Source organism: Neolamprologus multifasciatus, chromosome 22 (assembly GCF_963576455.1).
Source record: "Neolamprologus multifasciatus chromosome 22, fNeoMul1.2, whole genome shotgun sequence".
Lineage (NCBI taxonomy): Eukaryota > Metazoa > Chordata > Actinopteri > Cichliformes > Cichlidae > Neolamprologus > Neolamprologus multifasciatus.
The window spans coordinates 33,737,176-33,757,366 of record NC_140459.1 but is presented as its reverse complement, the minus strand read 5'-3'; the positions used below and the strand labels follow the sequence as shown (position 1 = coordinate 33,757,366).

Genomic DNA, 20,191 nt, shown 5'->3' with positions numbered 1-20,191 from the left:
CTGTTACCACATGGCTGTTTCCAGGTCACTGATAATCCCCCCCAATCTTCTTTTCTCCTCATTAGCCATCTTACCCGCTGCTGCGCTCACAGTGAAGCCTGTGACTTATTCTGAAGAACACTAATTTCACATGCTGTGGCTTGGACCTTATGTCAGTGCTGGGAATACTGGTAAATAGTAATATATGCTTCCACTGTATGTAATACTGGGGCGTGACAGCTAAATGGATATTTAGATTAGCAAAGAACTTTGAAATGAAGCTAATAAATGCATCGTCTCAAAGAGCAAACGACTGCGTTTCGATGGTCACATCAGTGTGGTTTGACTGATTCTGCAGCTACACCTGGTTTGTGTATAATGGCGTCTGCAGGTGAAACAACCAGACGGGAGATTTTTGAGCCGGACGTCAGATCAAGATTCCCCGGCAAAGCATCAGGATAGAAATCAAGGAAAACAGCAAGATTCCTAACAAAAGGTATGTTCACACGTGACACGTTGACCTCACGCCAGATATGTGTTTATAAAAACACTTTACATGTTGTGTGACATCAGTTCATATGATACTAGAGACGTGTTGTTCAGCTAACATACTGCAACAAGTAACAAAAAGGAACCTCAGTTGGTTGAAGACTTAATTGAACTCACAATGAAGGCTTATCTTGTTGGATGTCATGTATATACTACTGACATGTACAAAGCCTGAGACATCCTGCGTGTGAACTTCACTCAGAGATGGAGAAAGATCAGAACAACAGACCAGGAGAGGAAGAGGCGCAGTTATATTCAAAGGTAAGGATGCTCCATGCTGTTTGATAACCTGGAAATATAAAGTTTACATGTAAGTGTTTTTAAACCAGATGCTGTGTCTGTACATGTTGTGAAACATGCTGCAGAACAAAGGTAACTTTGTGTTATTTAAGAACAGTCATCAGATCAGTGCAGGTTAACTGTTAGTTTACTGCACTGTGAAGTTAAAGTACAGAGCAGCATGTGACCGGTGCTCATGGTCAGAGTTACATCTAGTGTTTAAAGTTAGGCTGATGATGCTTCAGTCAGTCATTGAACTTTCTACTGTAGAGCATAGAAATCAGCCAGGAAAAAAGCTGCTGAGTGCAGCGGTATAAATGCACTCAGAGCAGCACACATCAGCTGATCACAGCCTGCACACTAAAGAAATCTCCATAGAAATGATTGTGAGCTCATCTGACTCATTTCCCTGTTTAGAGGCAAAGTTGTTCTCTACAACAGGAAATAGACATTATTTATTTATTTATTTATTTATTTATTTATTTACTTATTTATTTATTTATTTTATTTTATTTTATTTTATTTTATTTATTTATTTATTTATTTATTTATTTATTTTATTTTATTTTATTTTATTTTATTTTATTTATTATTTTATTTATTATTTTATTTTATTTTATTTATCTATTTATTTATTTTCTTATTTTATTTTATTTATTTATTTATTTATTTTATTTTATTTATTTTATTTATTTATTTATTTATTTATTTGTTTGTTTGTTTGTTTGTTTGTTTGTTTTCCTTCGTTTTCTCTGCTCGTGTTCTACAAGCTGAGTCCACTTATTATTAATAATGTTGGTATTCCCCGTGTACTGACATTATTTTGTTACTAGAATAATATGTTTGCCTTCTTACTTTGACTACTTTTCAGAGCATGTACTTTTTCACTTTTACTTGTGTAAAAAAAGTTGAATCTGACCATCCTGCAGCTGGACTAAACATCACAGCTGTCCTACAAACCAGTTTCCTGTCAGGATTTTGCTTTTTTGTTTGTTTTGTGTGTTTACTTATTTCTTCCTGGAAAGATAAAAAAAATATCACTCGTCTAAACGATATGAGATGGAAACCTGTTGGTCATCAGTCAAGTAGTCAAACCCACACCAAGTTGTCCACATACAGAGGAGGCCGTGCTGTATACACCAGGGGTCTTAAAGTCACAGCCCAGGGGCCACCTGCAGCCCAGGGGCCACCTGCAGCCCAGGGGCCACCTGCAGCCCAGGGGCCACCTGCAGCCCAGGGGCCACCTGCAGCCCACGTCAGCCCTGCTCACACTGATGTGAGGAGATAAAATGCAGTTTGGCCCTTAAAGTGACTTTTTTGTTTGTTGCTGAGTGAAATTTTAAATTAAGTTCTTCACATGATTGAATATGAAGGCGACATGAGCGGAGACACAAACATGACAGGGTGTGTTAGTTAAATGTATTTGTATTTTAAATGTATTAAAAATATGGTAAACGGCACTTTACTAGTCCCTAAGGACCCCAAAGTGCTTTACACAACCAGTCATCCACACACTGGTGATGGCAGCTACATTGTAGCCACAGCCACCCTGGGGCGCACTGACAGAGGCGAGGCTGCCGGACACTGGCACCACCAGGCCCTCTGACCACCACCAGTAGGCAACGGGTGAAGTGTCTTGCCCAAGGACACAATGACCGAGACTGTCCAAGCCGGGGCTCGAACCGGCAACCTTCTGATTACAAGACAAACTCCCAACTCTTGAACCACGATCGCCCCACGATTGTTAGTTCACTGACAGACTCACAAACTAACGCGCACACTTATGTCTGCACTTCGGTTTTGTTAAATATGAACACAACGACAGCAGGAGTGCTGCCACGTGTGCACAGGCAGAGAGGACCAATGAGTTTATTTGGTAGTTCAATGAAAGGCTTCAGTTAGTTAAGAGGGAGGAAAATACAGTTTGATCTTATTGTGCAATATTTGATATTTAAAAACAACAACTAGATTTTCAGAAATGTTTATTTGTTTGTTTGTTTGTTGGTTTGTACCACTTGAACACTAACGTGGCCCACAGCGCATTTAGTTTGAGACCCCTGGTACTCTCAGCTTGAACCTGGGCCTGAGGACGGCCTGTTGCTCGTACGCTGTAATGTGCTCGGCTGCCCTGCAGGTGGAGGCCGGGCTTCCCTCCGAATGGGAGGAGGCGTTGTTGTTATAGTAAAGGCTGAACCGCGGTCAGCGTTTTCTCCTCGCGTTACTGATCCGCGAGTGTTGGACACAATATCGGTGCTTTGGGAGCGATGGAAGCAAAACGGAGAGGAAAGCAAACGTAAGCGGACTTTTCTGTCTTTGTGTTGTCGCTCTGTAAGTTTTTCTAACACAGTTATTTAGCACACAAGAAACTATCGTCTTTGCATCGTTACTCAACGTAAAACGCCCCAGCAGTCATCCGTGAAACTCTGCGGGCTGTGCTGGCGGAGCCGTCCGAGTGAATGTGTCGCGTTACGGGGTTGAGCTCATCTTCAGGTTCGTGTTTTTAAATCAGCGACATCTCCACACCGTGGAAACGTCGAGCCGCTGCCTGAGCTGCGACTCTTCATCACAGCAAGAAACAAAGACACAGCTGAACAAACAAAACGCAGCGACGGACCCACGTTTTCCTCATGTCCTCCTCATGTTCCTCCTCATGTCCTCCTCATGTTCCTCCTCATGTCCTCCTCATGTTCCTCCGTGTAGGTGATATCTCTGATTTCTAAACCTGTAGCTTTGATGCTTGGGCATATAAACATTAACAGAGTTACACAAACTCACCGTGAAACAACACAAATCAATGCATTTGATCAGAGGACTGTAGGTAACGTGTGTGCGTGTGTCTCAGATGGAGTGATGGACAGCAGAGTATGTGAACTTCAGTGAACTTCAGTGAACTTCAATGTAAACGAGGCCAGACTCCATTATTCCTGCTGTGATGGAGATCCCCATCCTGCTGCCACTCGCCCTGGCCTTGCTGGGCTTTCTGAGCCCCTGTGTGACAACACTGACTCCCAGAGTCTCCTTCCCCATGGGTGAGTGAAGCCTTTGAAACATCACGTGCATTTTACCCCCTTTATCATGTTGGGTCATTTAAATGTATTAGAATAAAGCACAGCGATGTTTTTGTTCTCTCACGTCTTTCATATACGAAGTCGATTCTTGTGCACAAATATTGTTCTGAAACCTCATGAATTTAAAAAAAGGGCAAAATCATGTTAATCAAATTAACTGTGATTCCAAACACAAATGTAGTTGACAGTTATCATGTTAGATGGAGTACTGTGAGATTGTACAGTGTCTGATTATAATGTGTGTTTCACATGTAAGTAAAGAAGAGGTTGCATAAAAACTAACAGCAACAGTATCCGTGCACAAACACTTTCAGATCTCGTCAGAGATGTTCGGTCAGGTTCTGGTTGGGCTACCCAAGAACATCGACACAGTGAAGCCGCTCCTTTGTTATCTTGGCTGTGTTTCATTACCTCTGGTGCAGGTTATCATCAAGGATGTCTCTGACCTTGACTAGTCCCCTCGTTCCTGATGGTGCGTGATGCAGCCCCCATCGTGCTTCACAGTAGGGATGGTAGGGGCCAGGTGCTAAGCAGTGCCTCCAGAGTATCCTCCAGATGTGGTGCTTGGTATCCAGGCCACAGAGTTAGATCTTTGTCTCATCACATCAGAGAATTTTGTTTTTCATGGTCTGAAAGTCCTTCAGGTGACTTTTCCACCTGGCCATACAGGCCTGGTTGGTGGAGTGGTGCAGAGATGAGAAGTTTCTCTTTTCTCCACAAACCAACAGTGGAGTTCTTTGAGCTTCATCTACCTTAAAACGGCCCTTTGACTCCAAGCGCTGGTTCCAAACGTCTTCCTGAGGCCTCTGCGCTTATTGGGACCTTCAGTGCTGCAGAAATGTTTCCTCCCCCCAGATCTGTGCGTTGGTTTAATCCTGTCTCAGAGGTCGGCACACAGTTGGTTGGACTTCACGGCTTGGTTTGTGCTCTGACATGCACTGTCAATTAGACAGGTGTGGCATCCAATCAGCTGGATTTCTCACCAGTCACGTGACGCTTCACAGATTATCAGTGGAAACAGAATTGAGCTGACCTCGAGTTTGTGTCGTAGCAAAAGCTGTGAACACGTTTGTCATTCTGGACTTTTGTGTTTAAGCTTTGAGGTAAAAATGAACCAGGTTATAATGACATGTGGATTCTTTCTGTGTGCACTGTGAATTGTGTGTTTAGTGGTGAATAAGTGACTTGATAGCGTGCTCACAATATTTTCTGTGACATAATAAACTTGGAAGAGACGTTTCGCAGACATCTAAACAGCTAACACTCTGTAGCCAGTTATATCTGGATCCTTTCAGTGATCTGTGGATATTTAATGCTAACATGCTTTGTCCTGATACAAACTGCTGTTTGATAACAGACAGTCCTGGGAGACGTCTCATCCGCTTCAACAGCCACGACGTCAGCAACACCACCACACTGCTGCTCAGTGAGGATGGGGACATATTATATGTTGGAGCCCGGGACTCTGTGTTAGCGCTGAATGTTAGCCACAAGGACAGCATCATCCTGAGGAACAAGGTAGGGGCTGACTGTTGACAGATGCACGCTTATGCATGTTGACATAAAGTCACTTGAGATTATGCAAATGCAGATCAGATAGTCTCTGTCAGGAATTAGACTGTGAGGCTCTAAACAGACGTCCATGTGACTGCCAAATGTTTATGACGACCCGACTGCAGAGACAGTGAAACAACCACGTCTGTGCCCTGCTGCTGGACTTCAAAGAAGCTTAACAGGAAGGACTACTTCCTTTTTACTTTTTAAGTATTTTAGGCAGAGTCTCTGTTGCCAAGTTAAAATATATTGAAATATTTATTGTGTTTAAAGCATGAAACACTGGCTGAAGAGCAAAAAAGCTCAAAGATAGACGAGTAACCTGACTGCTTCTATTTCCATTCATGTTTTTTCCACACTTGATGTTCAGACAGTAGTTTGAGGATTAGATCAGGACCTTTTCCACGTCTCCTTTCTCGTGTGCTTCTATGTTAGCTAAGCTTGCGCATCTTGGCACGATCCGATAATCCAGTCTGTGGACTAGGGAGTATGTCCAGTATGACTAGTTTGACGTTTGTGTACTCGCATGTACATCACACATTCAGTGTCACAGTTTGCAATAATCACACAGTAAAAAAGTGAAAGCATTTTTAACTGTTCCTGTTTGATGTGCTATTTAAGTCAGGAGACCACGATGCAGAACACAGTATTTTATGTAGAAGCAGGCAGCTTTTTAAAATCGCTAAATGAATTTGTAAAGGTCCTTCTAAGCATTCGGACAAACACAAACTGGGTTAAATCCTTTGACTGTAAAACTTGTAGTAGTGCCTGCTTTGGTGTATTTAAAAAAATGCAGTCTCGAAAAGAAATGTTCTGGGCCGTGCTGTGATCTTTTACATCACGATCTTTACACAAACCTTCGGCTGTGGTTTATGTGAAGAACTTGATGAACTCTCCTCTTCTCTCAGCTGGACTGGAGTCCTTCACATGAAGACCTTGAGCAGTGCTCCATGAAGGGAAAGAAAATGGTAAGTGTTCTGTTTGAATGTATGAACAAATACTTTGAACCTGTTCAATTACAAATATACAAAGCAAACGAGACAAAGGTGCCAATAATGTACCAGCTGGCAGTTACAGTCGCTTTTGATGTACCATGAGAATGTTTGAAGTTGAACCAACAGGTCCTAGTTTAGACAAACCGTTAACAGTTTTACACGAGTTGGTTTTGTTGAAATGTTAAACTTTGTGTTTCCAGGCTGACTGTCCCAATTTCATACGTGTGCTGCAGTTCCTGAACACCAGCCACATCTATGCCTGTGGAACGTTCGCCTTCAGTCCACGCTGCACCTACATCGTAAGGCGTTTAAGTTGTTAGTTTGTTGTGACAGTGTTACAGTGTTACTCACTGTTTAGTGATTGTAACATAAACTTGATACAAAAAAGCTTGAATTTCCCTTTTTGTGTGTTTGTAGAAATGGTCCATTTAGCATTCACTTCAGTAGCAGTTTGACTTTTTCCTCCTTGTCTTCCCAGAACACTGACACATTAACAATGAGCCTCAAGCCTGATGAAGGGAGAGGTCGATGCCCCTATGACCCTTATCAACGCAATACGGCTCTCGTTGTAGGTGAGGAAATGAGGCCACAGCATCACTGGAATATTACAACTCTATTTTGGTGTCTCCCAGTGATCCCTGTCCCAGTGATCCCTGTCCTGTCCCAGTTATCCCTGTCCTGTCCCTGTCCCAGTTATCTCTGTCCCAATCATCCCTGTCCCAGTTGTCCCTGTCCCAGTTATCCCTGTCCCAGTTGTCCCTGTCCCAGTTGTCCCTGTCCCAGTTATCCCTGTCCTGTCCCAGTTACCCCTGTCCTGTCCCTGTCCCAGTTATCCCTATCTCAGTTATCCCTGTCCCAGTTATCTCTGTCCCAATCATCCCTGTCCCAGTTATCCCTGTCCTGTCCCAGTTATCCATGTCCTGTCCCTGTCCCAGTTATCCCTGTCCCAGTTATCCCTATCTCAGTTATCCCTTTCCCAGTTATCCCTGTCCCAGTCATCCCTGTCCCAGTCATCCCTGTCCCAGTCATCCCTGTCCCAGTCATCCCTGTCCCAGTTATCCCTGTCCTAGTTATCCCTGTCCCAGTTATCCCTGTCCCAGTCATCCCTGTCCCAGTTATCTCTGTCCCAATCATCCCTGTCCCAGTTATCTCTGTCCCAATCATCCCTGTCCCAGTTATCTCTGTCCTGTCCCAGTTATCCCTGTCCTGTCCCAGTTATCCCTGTCCTGTCCCAGTTATCCCTGTCCTGTCCCTGTCCTGTCCCTGTCCCAGTTATCCCTATCTCAGTTATCCCTTTCCCAGTTATCCCTTTCCCAGTTATCCCTTTCCCAGTTATCCCTGTCCCAGTCATCCCTGTCCCAGTCATTCCTGTCCCAGTTATCCCTGTCCCAGTCATTCCTGTCCCAGTTATCCCTGTCCCAGTTATCCCTGTCTCAGTTATCCCTGTCCTGTCTCTGGCTGGTGGAAAATGCAGCACAGCTGCAGGATTTATTGGGGAATTCACAGCATGAAACTTGTAGTAATGGTCCTTGCAGAGCTTATTACCTTCAGGCTGCAGCTGTGCAGTGTTTGCTGTGACCACCTTTATCCTTCATCAGAGCCTGAACTCGGTTCAACACAGTATGAACTTTGTTACAACTTTTCTTGTTATTTCTTCAATTGCTCTCAGGAATAGTCGTCCATGTTCTTGAAGGACATTTCAAACCTCTTATTTGAATGTTACCACAACCTGTAAATGCCTTTTTTTTTTCGATTAGCGAAGGCTAATCCACGATGATGGGCGTGCTTTTACTGCATTATCAGCCAGTTTGGGATCTTTGTGTTGCTGAACATGAAGCCATTACCAATCAGAATCTTTCCATTAGTAGATTTTTGATCATTGGTTTAAAGATCAAAAGCCTTATTTTATCTTTTACCTTGAAGGTCGGAGGTCCAAAGTAAGGTGATATTTAGAATGTGCATGCCTCAGTACAATGGCAGTAAGAAACATGGCTTTAAATGGCTTCATATATCATCATTATCACTTTGACCTGCAGATCAGTCTGTTGACCTTGAGGAGGTCAGAGGTCAAATGTGACATGACATTTTAAATCTTTATCAAATACTTTCTGCATGTTGATCGCGCACGCCACACATGCAAGTTATAGCGCGACCAATAAATCAGCTTGGTGAACGTGAGCCGGTGGATTATTGACATGATTCTACTGTGGAAAGTGGAATCATGTTGAGTCCACTGAGAACTTTCATCGTGTTTACAGACAGTGTGTATGCACACAAACATGCTGCCAACAGTGTGTATGCACACAAACATGCTGCCAACAGCCACAAAGATGGTCGAATATATTTTCGTTGTGTCGCTATTGCCCGTCAGTATGATGTTAAATGTTGTCATGTGTCTCAGATGGAGAGCTTTATACTGGCACCGTGGCAGACTACAGGGGGAACCGGCCAGTCATCTCAAGGCACCTCAGCGAGGGCAAGCGTGTCGACCTGAAGCTGGATGACACATTAGGATGGTTGGAGGGTGAGTGCAGCGAGTTCTTCCCCAACCTCAGATATTTGAAGTAGTTGAAGATAATATTAGATACATTTATGGCGTCCTAGATCAGTGTCAATCCATTTGTTTGCTGGCACATCTAAAGAAAACGAGTGTCTTGTGTGTTACCTGTTATGTGGTGGGAATCACAATTACTTACTTGGATTTCCATCTTTACCATGTCTTTCACACATTGTTTCCAGTAACTTACATTTCTGCTTATGTTACCTTCTGTTTGCCACAGATCCAACTTTTGTCAGTTCCACATTTATTCCAGATGAAGAGAAACTTTATTTCTTCTTCACTGAAGTGGGCAGAGAGTATGACTTCATCGACAAGTTCATCGTCTCCCGCGTCTCTCAGATCTGCGTGGTAAGTGGGAACGCCGGTGCTCGTCTACGAACCGTCCACAGAGATTCTGCAAAGACTCAGCAGAGCTCTGATATTTGGAATTTTCTCCCAGGAACAAACTTCAGACCAAACCCGTCACACAAACACTAATAGTCCTCATTCAGACACAGGAAACAGACAGCTAGTCACATGTGTAGTCCAAGGCTACAGATGCAGTTACAGCATAACAAACCTTAAAATGCACTGAATGTTGTGTGTTTATGAAATACAATGGGTGAATGTGCAAAGCCTTTTTAGTGGTCAGTAAGGCTGAATGTCGCCATTACAGGCTGTGATAACAACTTTGTCTCTTTTGATCTTCTCAACATGAACTGCAGTGATGTCACTATTTAAGAAATCCTCCTGGAAGGTAACTGACAGTGCAGGGGAACTTAGTCAGCAAGGTGAAGCTGAATTTGTGACTCCACCCACATGACTGGACGACATCTCCAAGATTTCTACCTGTCAGGATCAGTGTTGGTCAAGTTACTTGAAAAAAGTAATCAGTAACTAATTACTGATTACTTCCCCAAAAAAGTAATCCCGTTACTTTACTGATTACTTATTTTCAAAAGTAATTAATTACTTAGTTACTTAGTTACTTTTTAAAAACGCGATTTACAACCTGAATAGGTGATAAAGTGATAGATCTTTCAGCCCAATTCTACTTTTTCTACAAAATCATCATATAAAATGTAATCAAATGGAAAAGTCTCTTTTTAAAACTTCTTTTATTAGTTTTAATCTTTTAACTTTATGCATCAAGCAAAAATTTAATTATCTGCAACATTCTCTGACTGGAAGAAATTAGTTTAACGTTTAAACCTATTTTCTGCACATTCCAGCTCATAAAATAAAATATTTTTTGTGTTTACACTCAGTCTTTCAAATAGATGCAAGTAAAACACAGCAGAAAATAAATAAAGTCAAAGACTAGCGGTCCTGTTGCTCTATTTTCACCTGTAAAGCAGGAGTGGGGTAGGCGGAGGGTTACCCTGGTGCAGGTGTGCAGCGGTCAGTGGAAGAATCCTCGAGTTTCTCTGTGAGTTTCCCATTACGTCGTAGCTACTCGGTGCTTGTTTGGAAGTTTAGGGTTTTTCGCTGTAAAAAGAAGTTTTCTTCCCACGCACAACGGACACTAATGTTTTTGTCACTTTTTATGGAATCAAACTCAAAGTAAGGTCAGTACTTCCACGCTTTAAACGCTGCACGCTCATACTCTCTCTGCACTCGATATATGATCCATTGTTGATCTGCACACAGCTGTTGTCACGAACGTCGCACTCGCTTGCGTCACTGTCATGAGACATTCTCGCAAAAAATCACGGTTTTAGTAACGCAGTAACTACGTTCCTACGGGAAAGTAACGGTAATCTAATTACTGTTTTTGCAATAGTAATCCCTTACTTTACTCGTTACTTGAAAAAAGTAATCAGATTACAGTAACGCGTTACTGCCCATCTCTGGTCAGGATTGTTATTCCTCTCATGTCATAATTCTGTAACTCTGACCTTTCTGTAATAATAAATAAATGATAACATCACTGTGTTCTCTCATTGGTCAGAGTGATGTGGGAGGTCAGCGGACCCTGCAGCGACGCTGGACCACGTTCGCAAAAGCTCAGCTGCTTTGCCAAGCTGACCATGAGCTGCCCTATAATGTGCTCCAGGACATAGACACCCTCCTGCCTGCAGAGGGCGCTCCTGTGGATGACATACTCTTTTATGGCATATTCACCTCTCAGTGGTTAGTGATGATGTCTCCTGAAAAAAATCACCATGTTTCCATTAATACAAACTTGCTGTAGAGATTGAGAAGCACAGTTTTCAGATCTCTGACCTACTGTGTAGGTGAAGCATGTGTAGATTTGATCTGTGGGGCATTTAGAAAACTGCAGTGATGCCATCTGACCGGGGAAGCATTCAAATCTGAGGGATGTGCTCTTCTGTACCAGTCAAGGAAGGCTCTCGTGATGCTCACGAGTCCTCCAGGCAGGCTTTCTGTGGCCTTCAGGGGCGAATTGAGGGTTGATATAACCAGGGCTGCACATAAGTGGTCCGCAGGTGTCAAACTAAAAGACGCGCACCAGATAAGAAGTTGCAACGCGCGTAAGATTTTGTGGAGGAGGACAGACATTTGTTTAGAACTCTTAAAGATGTCGAAGAAGCTCCTTTAAGCAATTACTTTGGTGTTCCTCCACCTCCAAAGAATAGCAGAAGGAGTCTGAACCACAAAAGAAGCGCGTATTCTCGGAAAAGTGGTTGCAAGAGGTGAGCTGGCTTCAAACAAATGATGAGTGCAGAGATGTGGTGCAGAATGTGCCGTGAAAATCCCACTCTAGCGAACAAAAACAGCCTTTTATATGGACGCAAACGCGCGCTGCAACTTCTTATCTGGTGCGCATCTTTTATTTTGACAGCGCACGCACACATGCGGACCACTTATGTGCAGCCCTGGATATAGAATACAACAGAGAAGAAATACTATTTAAAGGACGCACATTTAAGAATGAAACAAGTTGCTTGCCCTAGTTTCATGTTTCTGATTCCTCCTGACTGTATTCTTAATGTTTGTTTTTGATTAACCAGGTCTGTCAACTCGGGGCGATCAGCAGTGTGCTCCTTCCGCCTCGCTGACATCAAATCTGCCTTTTCTGGTAACTACAAAGTCCTAAACCGGGACACATTACAGTGGAGTGCACGGGTTCAAGAGAAGGTCGCAAATCCAGGCGAGGTAAATGGTCACTTATGAAAACGTATTTAGAGTAAAGTCTCCATGAATCAGCGGGTGTACATGTAGGGATGGGTATTGATAAGATTTTCACGATTCCGATTCCATTTTCGATTCTGTTTAACGATTCGATTCTTTATCGATTCTTTTTAAAAAAGGAGAACACTAAGGTCTATTAGCTCAGAACTTTGTTTTATATCTTCTCTTTGAGCAAGATAGAAATTTAGGAGTAACATGGCCTTACAAACCCAACAGTGAGATCTTAAGAGATCCACAGCCTACGGCTCTTCTATGGGGTGTCACAGGGTCCCCAGGAAAAAAAAATTGTAAATGTAAAATAATAAAATAAATATTCTTCTGTAGCAATTACACAAGAATATCCAGTAATGTCCCTGTCTACAATTAAACACATTCACTTACCAAAAATCATCTGCTGTGGCAAATGGGTGCAAACCTTTGACCACAATTAGTCACTGCTCGGTGACATTCGTCTATCCTGGCCTGAAAGGAGATGCTACGGTAGACTGCAGCGAGAACTGCCAGCATCTGAGCCAGACTCTGTCTGTCTCATCATGGTCATCTAAACGCACAGTAATGGCAGGTTTTGTAATGAGGCAGATCGCGCTAACATAATCTGCACTGTTGTTGATTATTTACCTGCCGCATTAACGGGAGAGGACGTGCAAACGTTACCGCTGCTGCTGGGTTGAGATTCACGAGTCCGGAGCGGAATTAAAAACACGACATTCATTTAAGGTCATCGTGTGTTTTGTGAGCAAATGCTTTTGTATATTTGTAGTGTTTCCTCCCTTAAATGAAAAATCTACTTTGCAAGTATTGCAAGTTGCCCTGTTGTCATCCGTTCTCGTAAAGTAAAACCAAACTTTTGAGCGTTTGAGCCGCTTAGGCGCCGTGTTTCTGCCAGGTAAATGACGCTCCGCAACGTGGTGACGTCATTCGGGGCGACTGGAATCGATAAGGGAATCGTTTGCAAAAATGGCAACAAATTCCAAGGAATTGAAACACTGGGAACCGGTTCTCAACAAGAACCGGTTTTCGATACCCATCCCTATGTACATGCACATGCAAAAACTCCATGTTCACAGCTGTGAGGAAGTTTAGTTCTCAGATGTAAAAGTTTCACGATTATTTGTCGTCGTCTTCCACGTCATTACTGCCGTCTGGTCCTTCCTGCTTTCTCACTACTTTACTTCCTACTTCTGCTCTTGGTACCAAGTTCACACTTTTACAGTTAGCTTAGCATTCTTTATGCAGACGTGGATAAAATTATTAGCGTTATGAAATTTCACGTTTTGTCAAAATTTTGACAAAACAGAGCAAAGGATTTCCAACATAGATTTCTAAGGTCGGCAAGGTCTGTCATCTCGGTTGTGGGCAAAAGACCTTCAACTGACAAATAAAGGCTATCTCATCTCATCTCATCTCATCATCTCTCATCATCTCATCATCTCTCATCATCTCATATCATATCTCGTCATCTCATATCATATCTCGTCATCTCATCTTATCATCTCATCATCTCATATCATCTCATCTCATATCATCTCTCATCATCTCATCTCATATCATCTCTCATTATCTCATATCATCTCTCATTATCTCATATCATCTCTCATCATCTCATATCATCTCTCATCATCTCATATCATATCTCGTCATCTCATCATCTCATCTCATCATCTCATATCATATCTCATATCATCTCTCATCATCTCATCTCATATCATCTCATCTCATCAAGACCCATATTTTAACATATTTCCTTTTCCATACTTTCATATTTCAACACACCCACTAATGTGTTCAGAATATTGTAGACCTATTAACATCAACACTGTAGTCTTTATTATAAATGTTTTCTTAAAAATTCTTTAAATGCTGTATTTCACATTTCAAAGCGCTGTTCAGATTTGAAACATGTAACTATAGGCAACATAACACTTTGCAGCTACTAATGAACAATCCCACAGGCTGACGTGTAGCCTGATAGTAAATACGTTCGAGCGTTGAGTTTTTGAGCAGGGAGCAGTTTTGCTGATGGCGCGCTCTCTGCTGCTGATAATGTGCGATTAAAAAAAGTGCCGCACAAATGGAAATGAATACAAAATAATTAGTTTGTGTCCACTTTTGTGTCAGTGTGGCCTGCACAACGCCTCAGACAATGCCCTGCGCTTTGTCAAAGAGAACTTCCTGGCAGATGACAGTGTGCGACCAGTTGGAAGGAACCTGACCATGGTGTCTGCTGAAAACACCTACAGCCACCTGACTGTCCAGAGGGTCCAGGCAGCCAACGGCAAACACTACACTGTCCTGTTTCTGCTTACAGGTAGGACTGCAGGCAGAGCAGCAAAACACAGAAAGGCTGAACTCTTCCACGACTACCAGGCCTCACAGTACAGGTTTATATCCTCTCAGCACTTCTTCTTGAATAGTTTTCTGTTATTAATGATTTCTTTTCTGTTTCAGAGTCTGGTTACTTGCATAAAGCAGTGCTGCTACTCAGAGGGGCCCATATCATTGAGGAGATTCAGGTCTTTGAGCAGCCTCAGCCTGTCAAGAGCCTGAAGCTCTCCATACCCAAGGTGCACACTGCTGCTGACCTTTGGTGGTTCAGTTCCATTTAGGTTTTTAGACTAGAGGCCAGATTCACTATTGGAGGCAATGGAGACAAAGACGTGGCAATGACCATAGAGAGTTTCTGTGTGCTGCTTTGAGTGTTAATTATTTATGTATTATTATTTAGCTCCAAGCTACTGTTACTGTACTGTTACTGCTAAATAAAACAAAGGAACTCGTAGGAAACACATCTCAAAGTCATGCTGGACATTCATACTGATATGGACCGAAGGACACGTCAGGAACAAAAGGATGTCACGTTGTTGGATGCAAATGAATTCAAAGACACTGAGAAATCAGAATGAAACTAATGATATGGCAGACTGGTCCATTTTGCCCAGATACCATTGCAGCAACTCAAAGTAGTGCTCAGGCCTTTGTATGTTCCCCGTGTGCCTTCTATGCTTGCCTGACAGCATCAGGGGAATCTCCCAGTGAGACAGCAGGTAGTGTCGTGGGGAATCACCTCTCTGAGCTCAGGGACAGTCGGAGGTGCAAACTGGCAGCATCGAATGGGACATGATGTCCCAGAGGTTTACCGTGCACTCGGTTCAGTTATCTGTTATTTTTTATGAACATGCTGGAGTCCTTAACTGATCAATTTGCAAGTCTGGGTGAAAAGTAGACTTGATCTGTGTTGTTCCAGATGTTCTGCAGGTAAACAGTTTGAACTCAGTTTTGCAAACTAGACAAAGTTTCTCCATCACGGTGAAGCAGAATGATGTCATTGCGACAGAGCGCTATACAGAAATGTCTGAACGCTTATTCTGTCCCACTGCAGGGAGTGATTTATATCGGCACATCGGAGGGCGTCGTGAAGGTCCCGACAGCTAACTGTTCTTTTTACTGGACCTGTGCTCAGTGTGTTCTGGCCCGAGATCCCTTCTGTGGTTGGGATCCTGCCAGCAGGGTCTGTGTGATGGTCTCTACAACAAACACTAACCTGTGAGTAACACTACACTTTTATTATGATTAATACGTTCAGCACACACGATCTGCTCACATGTTTTATTATGAAACACAAGGTTGCACAATGAAACTACATCAGCTGAGGAAGGAGTCGTTAATACCAAACTGTGCAAAGCTAGTCAACTTTTATTCTTGACCTTGTAGATTTTGAGCAGGTAGCACAGCTTTGTTTAAATAAATCATTTACAGGTGCGACCACACATCTGGATACTCCAGGTGGGATTATACAACATCCATTCAGGAATTTCCTCCCTCTCGGTCAATGTTAAATGGACTCGTTCTTATCTACTTGGCACCTTTCTATTCTACCTGACCACTCAAAGTGCTCCATACTACTTGCCTCACTTTTTCCTCTGTGAAAGTGTGTTGTGACATTCACACACATTATACAGGGTGGGCCATTTATATGGATACACCGTAATAACATGGGAATGGTTGGTGATATTAAAGTCCTGTTTGTGGCACATTAGTATATGTGAGGGGGAAAACTCCTCAAGATGGGTGGTGACCATGGTGGCCATTTAGAAGTCGGCCATCTTGGATACAACTTTTGTTTTTTCAATAGGAAGAGGCCCATGTGACACATCAAACTTATTGGTAATGTCACAAGAAAAACAATGGTGTGCTTGGTTTCAACGTAACTTTATTCTTTCATGAGTTATTTACAAGTTTCTGACCACTTATAAATGTGTCAATGTGCTGCCCATTGTGTTGGATTGTCAATGCAACCCTCTTCTCCCACTCTTCACACACTGATAGCAACACCGCAGGAGAAATGCCAGCACAGGCATCCAGTATCCGTAGTTTCAGGTGCTGCACATCTCATATCTTCACACCATAGACAATTGCCTTCAGATGACCCCAAAGATAAAAGTCTAAAGGCTCTTGCTGAATGAAGCTAGGACAGCCACTGATGTTTCTTCATTAGTGACAGTTTTCTTGCGTCCACATTTTGGCAAATCCAACACTGAACCAGTTTCACGAAACTTAGCAAGCAGTTTGCTAACTGTAGCATGGGAGATGGGTGGTCTCGTAGGGTGTCTTGCATTGAAATCTGCTGCAATGACCCGGTTACTGCGTTCACCAGATATCAACACAATTTCGATCGCTCCTCACGTGTTAACCTCTTCGACATGTCAATGGCTGTGAACAAAGAGAAACTTGTAAATAACTCATGAAAGAATAAAGTTACATTGAAACCAAGCACACCATTGTTTTTCTTGTGACATTACCAATAAGTTTGATGTGTCACATGACCCTCTTCCTATTGAAAAAAAAAAGTTGTATCCAAGATGGCCGACTTCTAAATGGCCACCATGGTCACCACCCATCTTGAGGAGTTTGCCCCCTCACATATACTAATGTGCCACAAACAGGACTTTAATATCACCAACCATTCCCATGTTATTACGGTGTATCCATATAAATGGCCCCTCCCTGTACTTGGGTTTGTACCTTGCCCAAGGATATTTGGCAGATTGAAGCAGCCAGGGATCAAACCACCAACCTTCCAATTAATAGATGACTGCTTTGTGAATTTCATGTTTTACTTCTGGTTTGAGGATTGGTCATCAGTGGGGAATCTGTGAAACTTAGTGCCCACCTTCTCTGTTAATGGTTTCCCTCCTCAGAGGCCAGGACATAGAAAGAGGAAACGCTGAAGAGGCATGCAGCAGTGTTTCATTAAATCACAAGAGCAGATTTGGTCCAAACAAACTGCCTGCGGGTGAGTATAACATCTTTTTAATATCTATTTTAGTCTGAAGATTAAACGGAGGAGAAAAGTCTAAAAGGAATGAAATAAATCATGAAAAGTCCCACATCTGAGGTTTTGTGTGGGCTGTGAGTCAAACATATAAAACATGAATTTGCTTTATTTAACTTTCACTTTTCTAATTTAGACATGATTGTGTGAAGTTCAGATTTTTGCAATAGATTCTTGTTTAGAAGCACGGTCATTGTTTCTGTGATATCCAAACACCTGTTTCTGATGCAAACTATCATCTGTATGTCAGCCTCGTGTCCTCCAGGCGAGCTGGTGTCTGTGTCTCTGAACGAAGTCGTGCGTCTGCAGTGTCCTGCAGCATCACGGCTGTCTCAGCAGCTCTGGGAGCGTCCCAACAGTCGGCTGTCCTCAGACTTGTATCTGAACCTGGAGGATGGCAGTCTGAGCTTTGTGGCCACACCTGCCACACTGGGCCACTACCTCTGCCTGTCCACTGAAAATGGCTACCAACAGACTATGGCCATCTATCATGTCAAGCAGAAGACCAGCCCTCTGTCTCAAACTCCAACCAGCTACACCCAGCCTTGGACAAATGCGATACCCACAACACAATCTATGGCCAAGCCGGGATCTGGACTCCACATATCTGTAGGAACTTTCCCTGAAAGAACAGAAACGCACCAAGGACAGTCTAAGACAACGCCATCCAACAGGAACACTCAAGTCACCACCAGACAGCTGAGCAAAAACTTGACCTTATGGACAAAAGAGCCTCGACAGAGAGAATCAGAGCTCCGGGATGGGGAAGCGCTGCTGGCCGCCCAAGCTCCGTGCTATTTAAAGGAGCTGGTAATTGTGTCGCTTTTGCTAGTGCTGTCCCTCAGTTTGTTAATCACCATATTTCTGTTTGTCGTCACACAGCGCTGCAACCGCAGAACAGCCCCACAAGCAGCAACCGTAACCATAGACTCTGACAGAAGGACCCCTGTAGAGCAGGAGGCCCGAAGGGCGAATGTGTTTCTGAGCAAAAGGAACGAACAAGGACAGCAAAGTGGCAGCGAGTTGGTTTGTAACGCTGCGCTTTCGGGTTCTAATGGACATTTGCCTAACACCCCCATCTAAACAGAGGCACAGTGTTACAGATGAAAAAAGTCACATGGCACTCAAAGACTCTTTGGCAACAGGAGGAAAAAGGTTTTTAAAACTTTATTTGACGGGCGAGGAAGTAACACAAACCATTTTAAAGTGGTTTTCATGGCATTTGACTTATTATTCTATACATGCAGTTTTAATGTCCTGGTGTACATTGAAATCACAAATAAGGTCCCATATGCAACTGAAAGAGGCTGCTGAGGGTGGCCATCCTAATCTGTAAGATCTGTGATCGTACTAATAAATCAAAGAACTGTGTGGGAACAGCCATTTACTGGCAGCATTTGTGAGTATTGTTGTGGTGGAATAAGAGGCGTGGGGAAATCTCACAAATATAAAGCTTCAACCGTTACACCTAAGTGCCAGACCCTTACTCGAACCCTCAAACAGGCCTTTGAAGGGTTGTGAAAATGTCTTCCACAGTGTCATTGCTGTGATCTCAAATAGCCGGACAACAACACACAACAAGACGGAACAAGACTGTAAAATTACACAATTGTGCCTGTTCTGCATAGCTACATTTGGAACAGGCGCAATTGCTGTATAAGCGTGTGTCTTGTAGCTGCCCAGTCTTTTTCACAGCTTGAACTGGTGTATTGATGGAGATCAAACATTTGTCACACTTGGTACTGGACCCGCTGAGGTCCCAGTTCTGATAACTGACTTGTCTGTAACACTTTCACTGCTGATTGCCTGAAGCTGACACGCTTTCGTGTGGAAACAACTGGAATAAAGTTTGCACACAGACTGATTTAGCAGCTGTTTCTGGCAGCCGTAGTTTTGGTGGTCAGTGATTGTGTTCTCCTAAACTGTAACATTTAGGTATTTGTAAGTAGTGGTGACAAAAACCTGGTTAAAATCTCTCTGAACAGGAGCACGGATCCAATGAAAAGCATAACTGTTGATTAGCTGTGACGTGTTCTGGTTGGTCGTCTTATTTTAGCTGGTTATGTTCTGACTATTCTGTTCTCTCTTGATAGCTTCATTTGGTAAAAGGTGCAGTTCTGTCCAATGCAGCTGCTTCTTTAAATATTTTTATAGATTATTCAAATGCAACACCAGTAGCTGCCACAGTCGGACAGTTGTACAGTTGTATGAACCTTTTAGAACAAAAGATCATTCGTTTCCATTTTGATCAAAATGTGTAAGGATCAGAAAATGTATCCAAAGACGTGTGTGTGTGTGTGTGTGTGTGTGTGTGTGTGTGTGTGCGTGTGTGTGTTCACATAACTTTGTAGCACATGGTCAGGGTGAGTCAGCCAAGTTTCTTGTGACAGAACAAAGTGATGTGCCTTTGCTACATGTTATGTGACGATCCTGTTTGTACTTCTCACCATTTGGACACGTCAATAAAAAATCAACCACAACTGTAATAAAGACTCAACATATTTATATTCACTTCAATAAACATGTTTCTGAAATGTTACAAAATCTATAAAAAACCATCACATTTGTTTTCATGTCTCAATTTTTTAATGACTTGGACATCCATCTGCTCTGCCATCATTCAAGTCCTCAGGACGCTTTTTTACAGCACTCAATGAACTTCTGTTAAAACCTAAGTAAACTACACAATTCACTAATAAAACCACCTTTCGCAGCATTAACTTGAACTTGAAGTCTTTCA

The 20,191-nt window shown here is 42.8% G+C and overlaps 1 protein-coding gene across 6 annotated transcripts; it reads left to right on the top strand.

Moving 5' to 3' along the window:
* The first annotated feature begins 64 nt into the window (after positions 1-64).
* On the top strand, positions 65-19,941 carry sema4ab (sema domain, immunoglobulin domain (Ig), transmembrane domain (TM) and short cytoplasmic domain, (semaphorin) 4Ab). Of its 6 annotated transcripts, none has more exons than XM_085148719.1 (16): positions 65-475; positions 731-789; positions 3,650-3,836; positions 5,233-5,393; positions 6,338-6,397; positions 6,625-6,723; positions 6,903-6,996; positions 8,826-8,948; positions 9,205-9,332; positions 10,915-11,096; positions 11,939-12,083; positions 14,238-14,427; positions 14,568-14,683; positions 15,499-15,662; positions 17,318-17,412; positions 17,702-19,941. In XM_085148719.1, the coding sequence occupies exons 3-16, from the start codon at positions 3,740-3,742 to the stop codon at positions 18,532-18,534; spliced, it is 2,487 nt and encodes an 828-aa protein (XP_085004845.1). In that variant the 5' UTR covers positions 65-475; positions 731-789; positions 3,650-3,739; the 3' UTR covers positions 18,535-19,941. The 6 variants fall into 6 exon arrangements, with proteins under 6 accessions (XP_085004845.1, XP_085004848.1, XP_085004846.1 ...); XM_085148722.1 differs by having other exon boundaries at positions 699-789; XM_085148720.1 differs by having other exon boundaries at positions 583-789.
* The last annotated feature ends 250 nt before the right edge of the window (positions 19,942-20,191 follow it).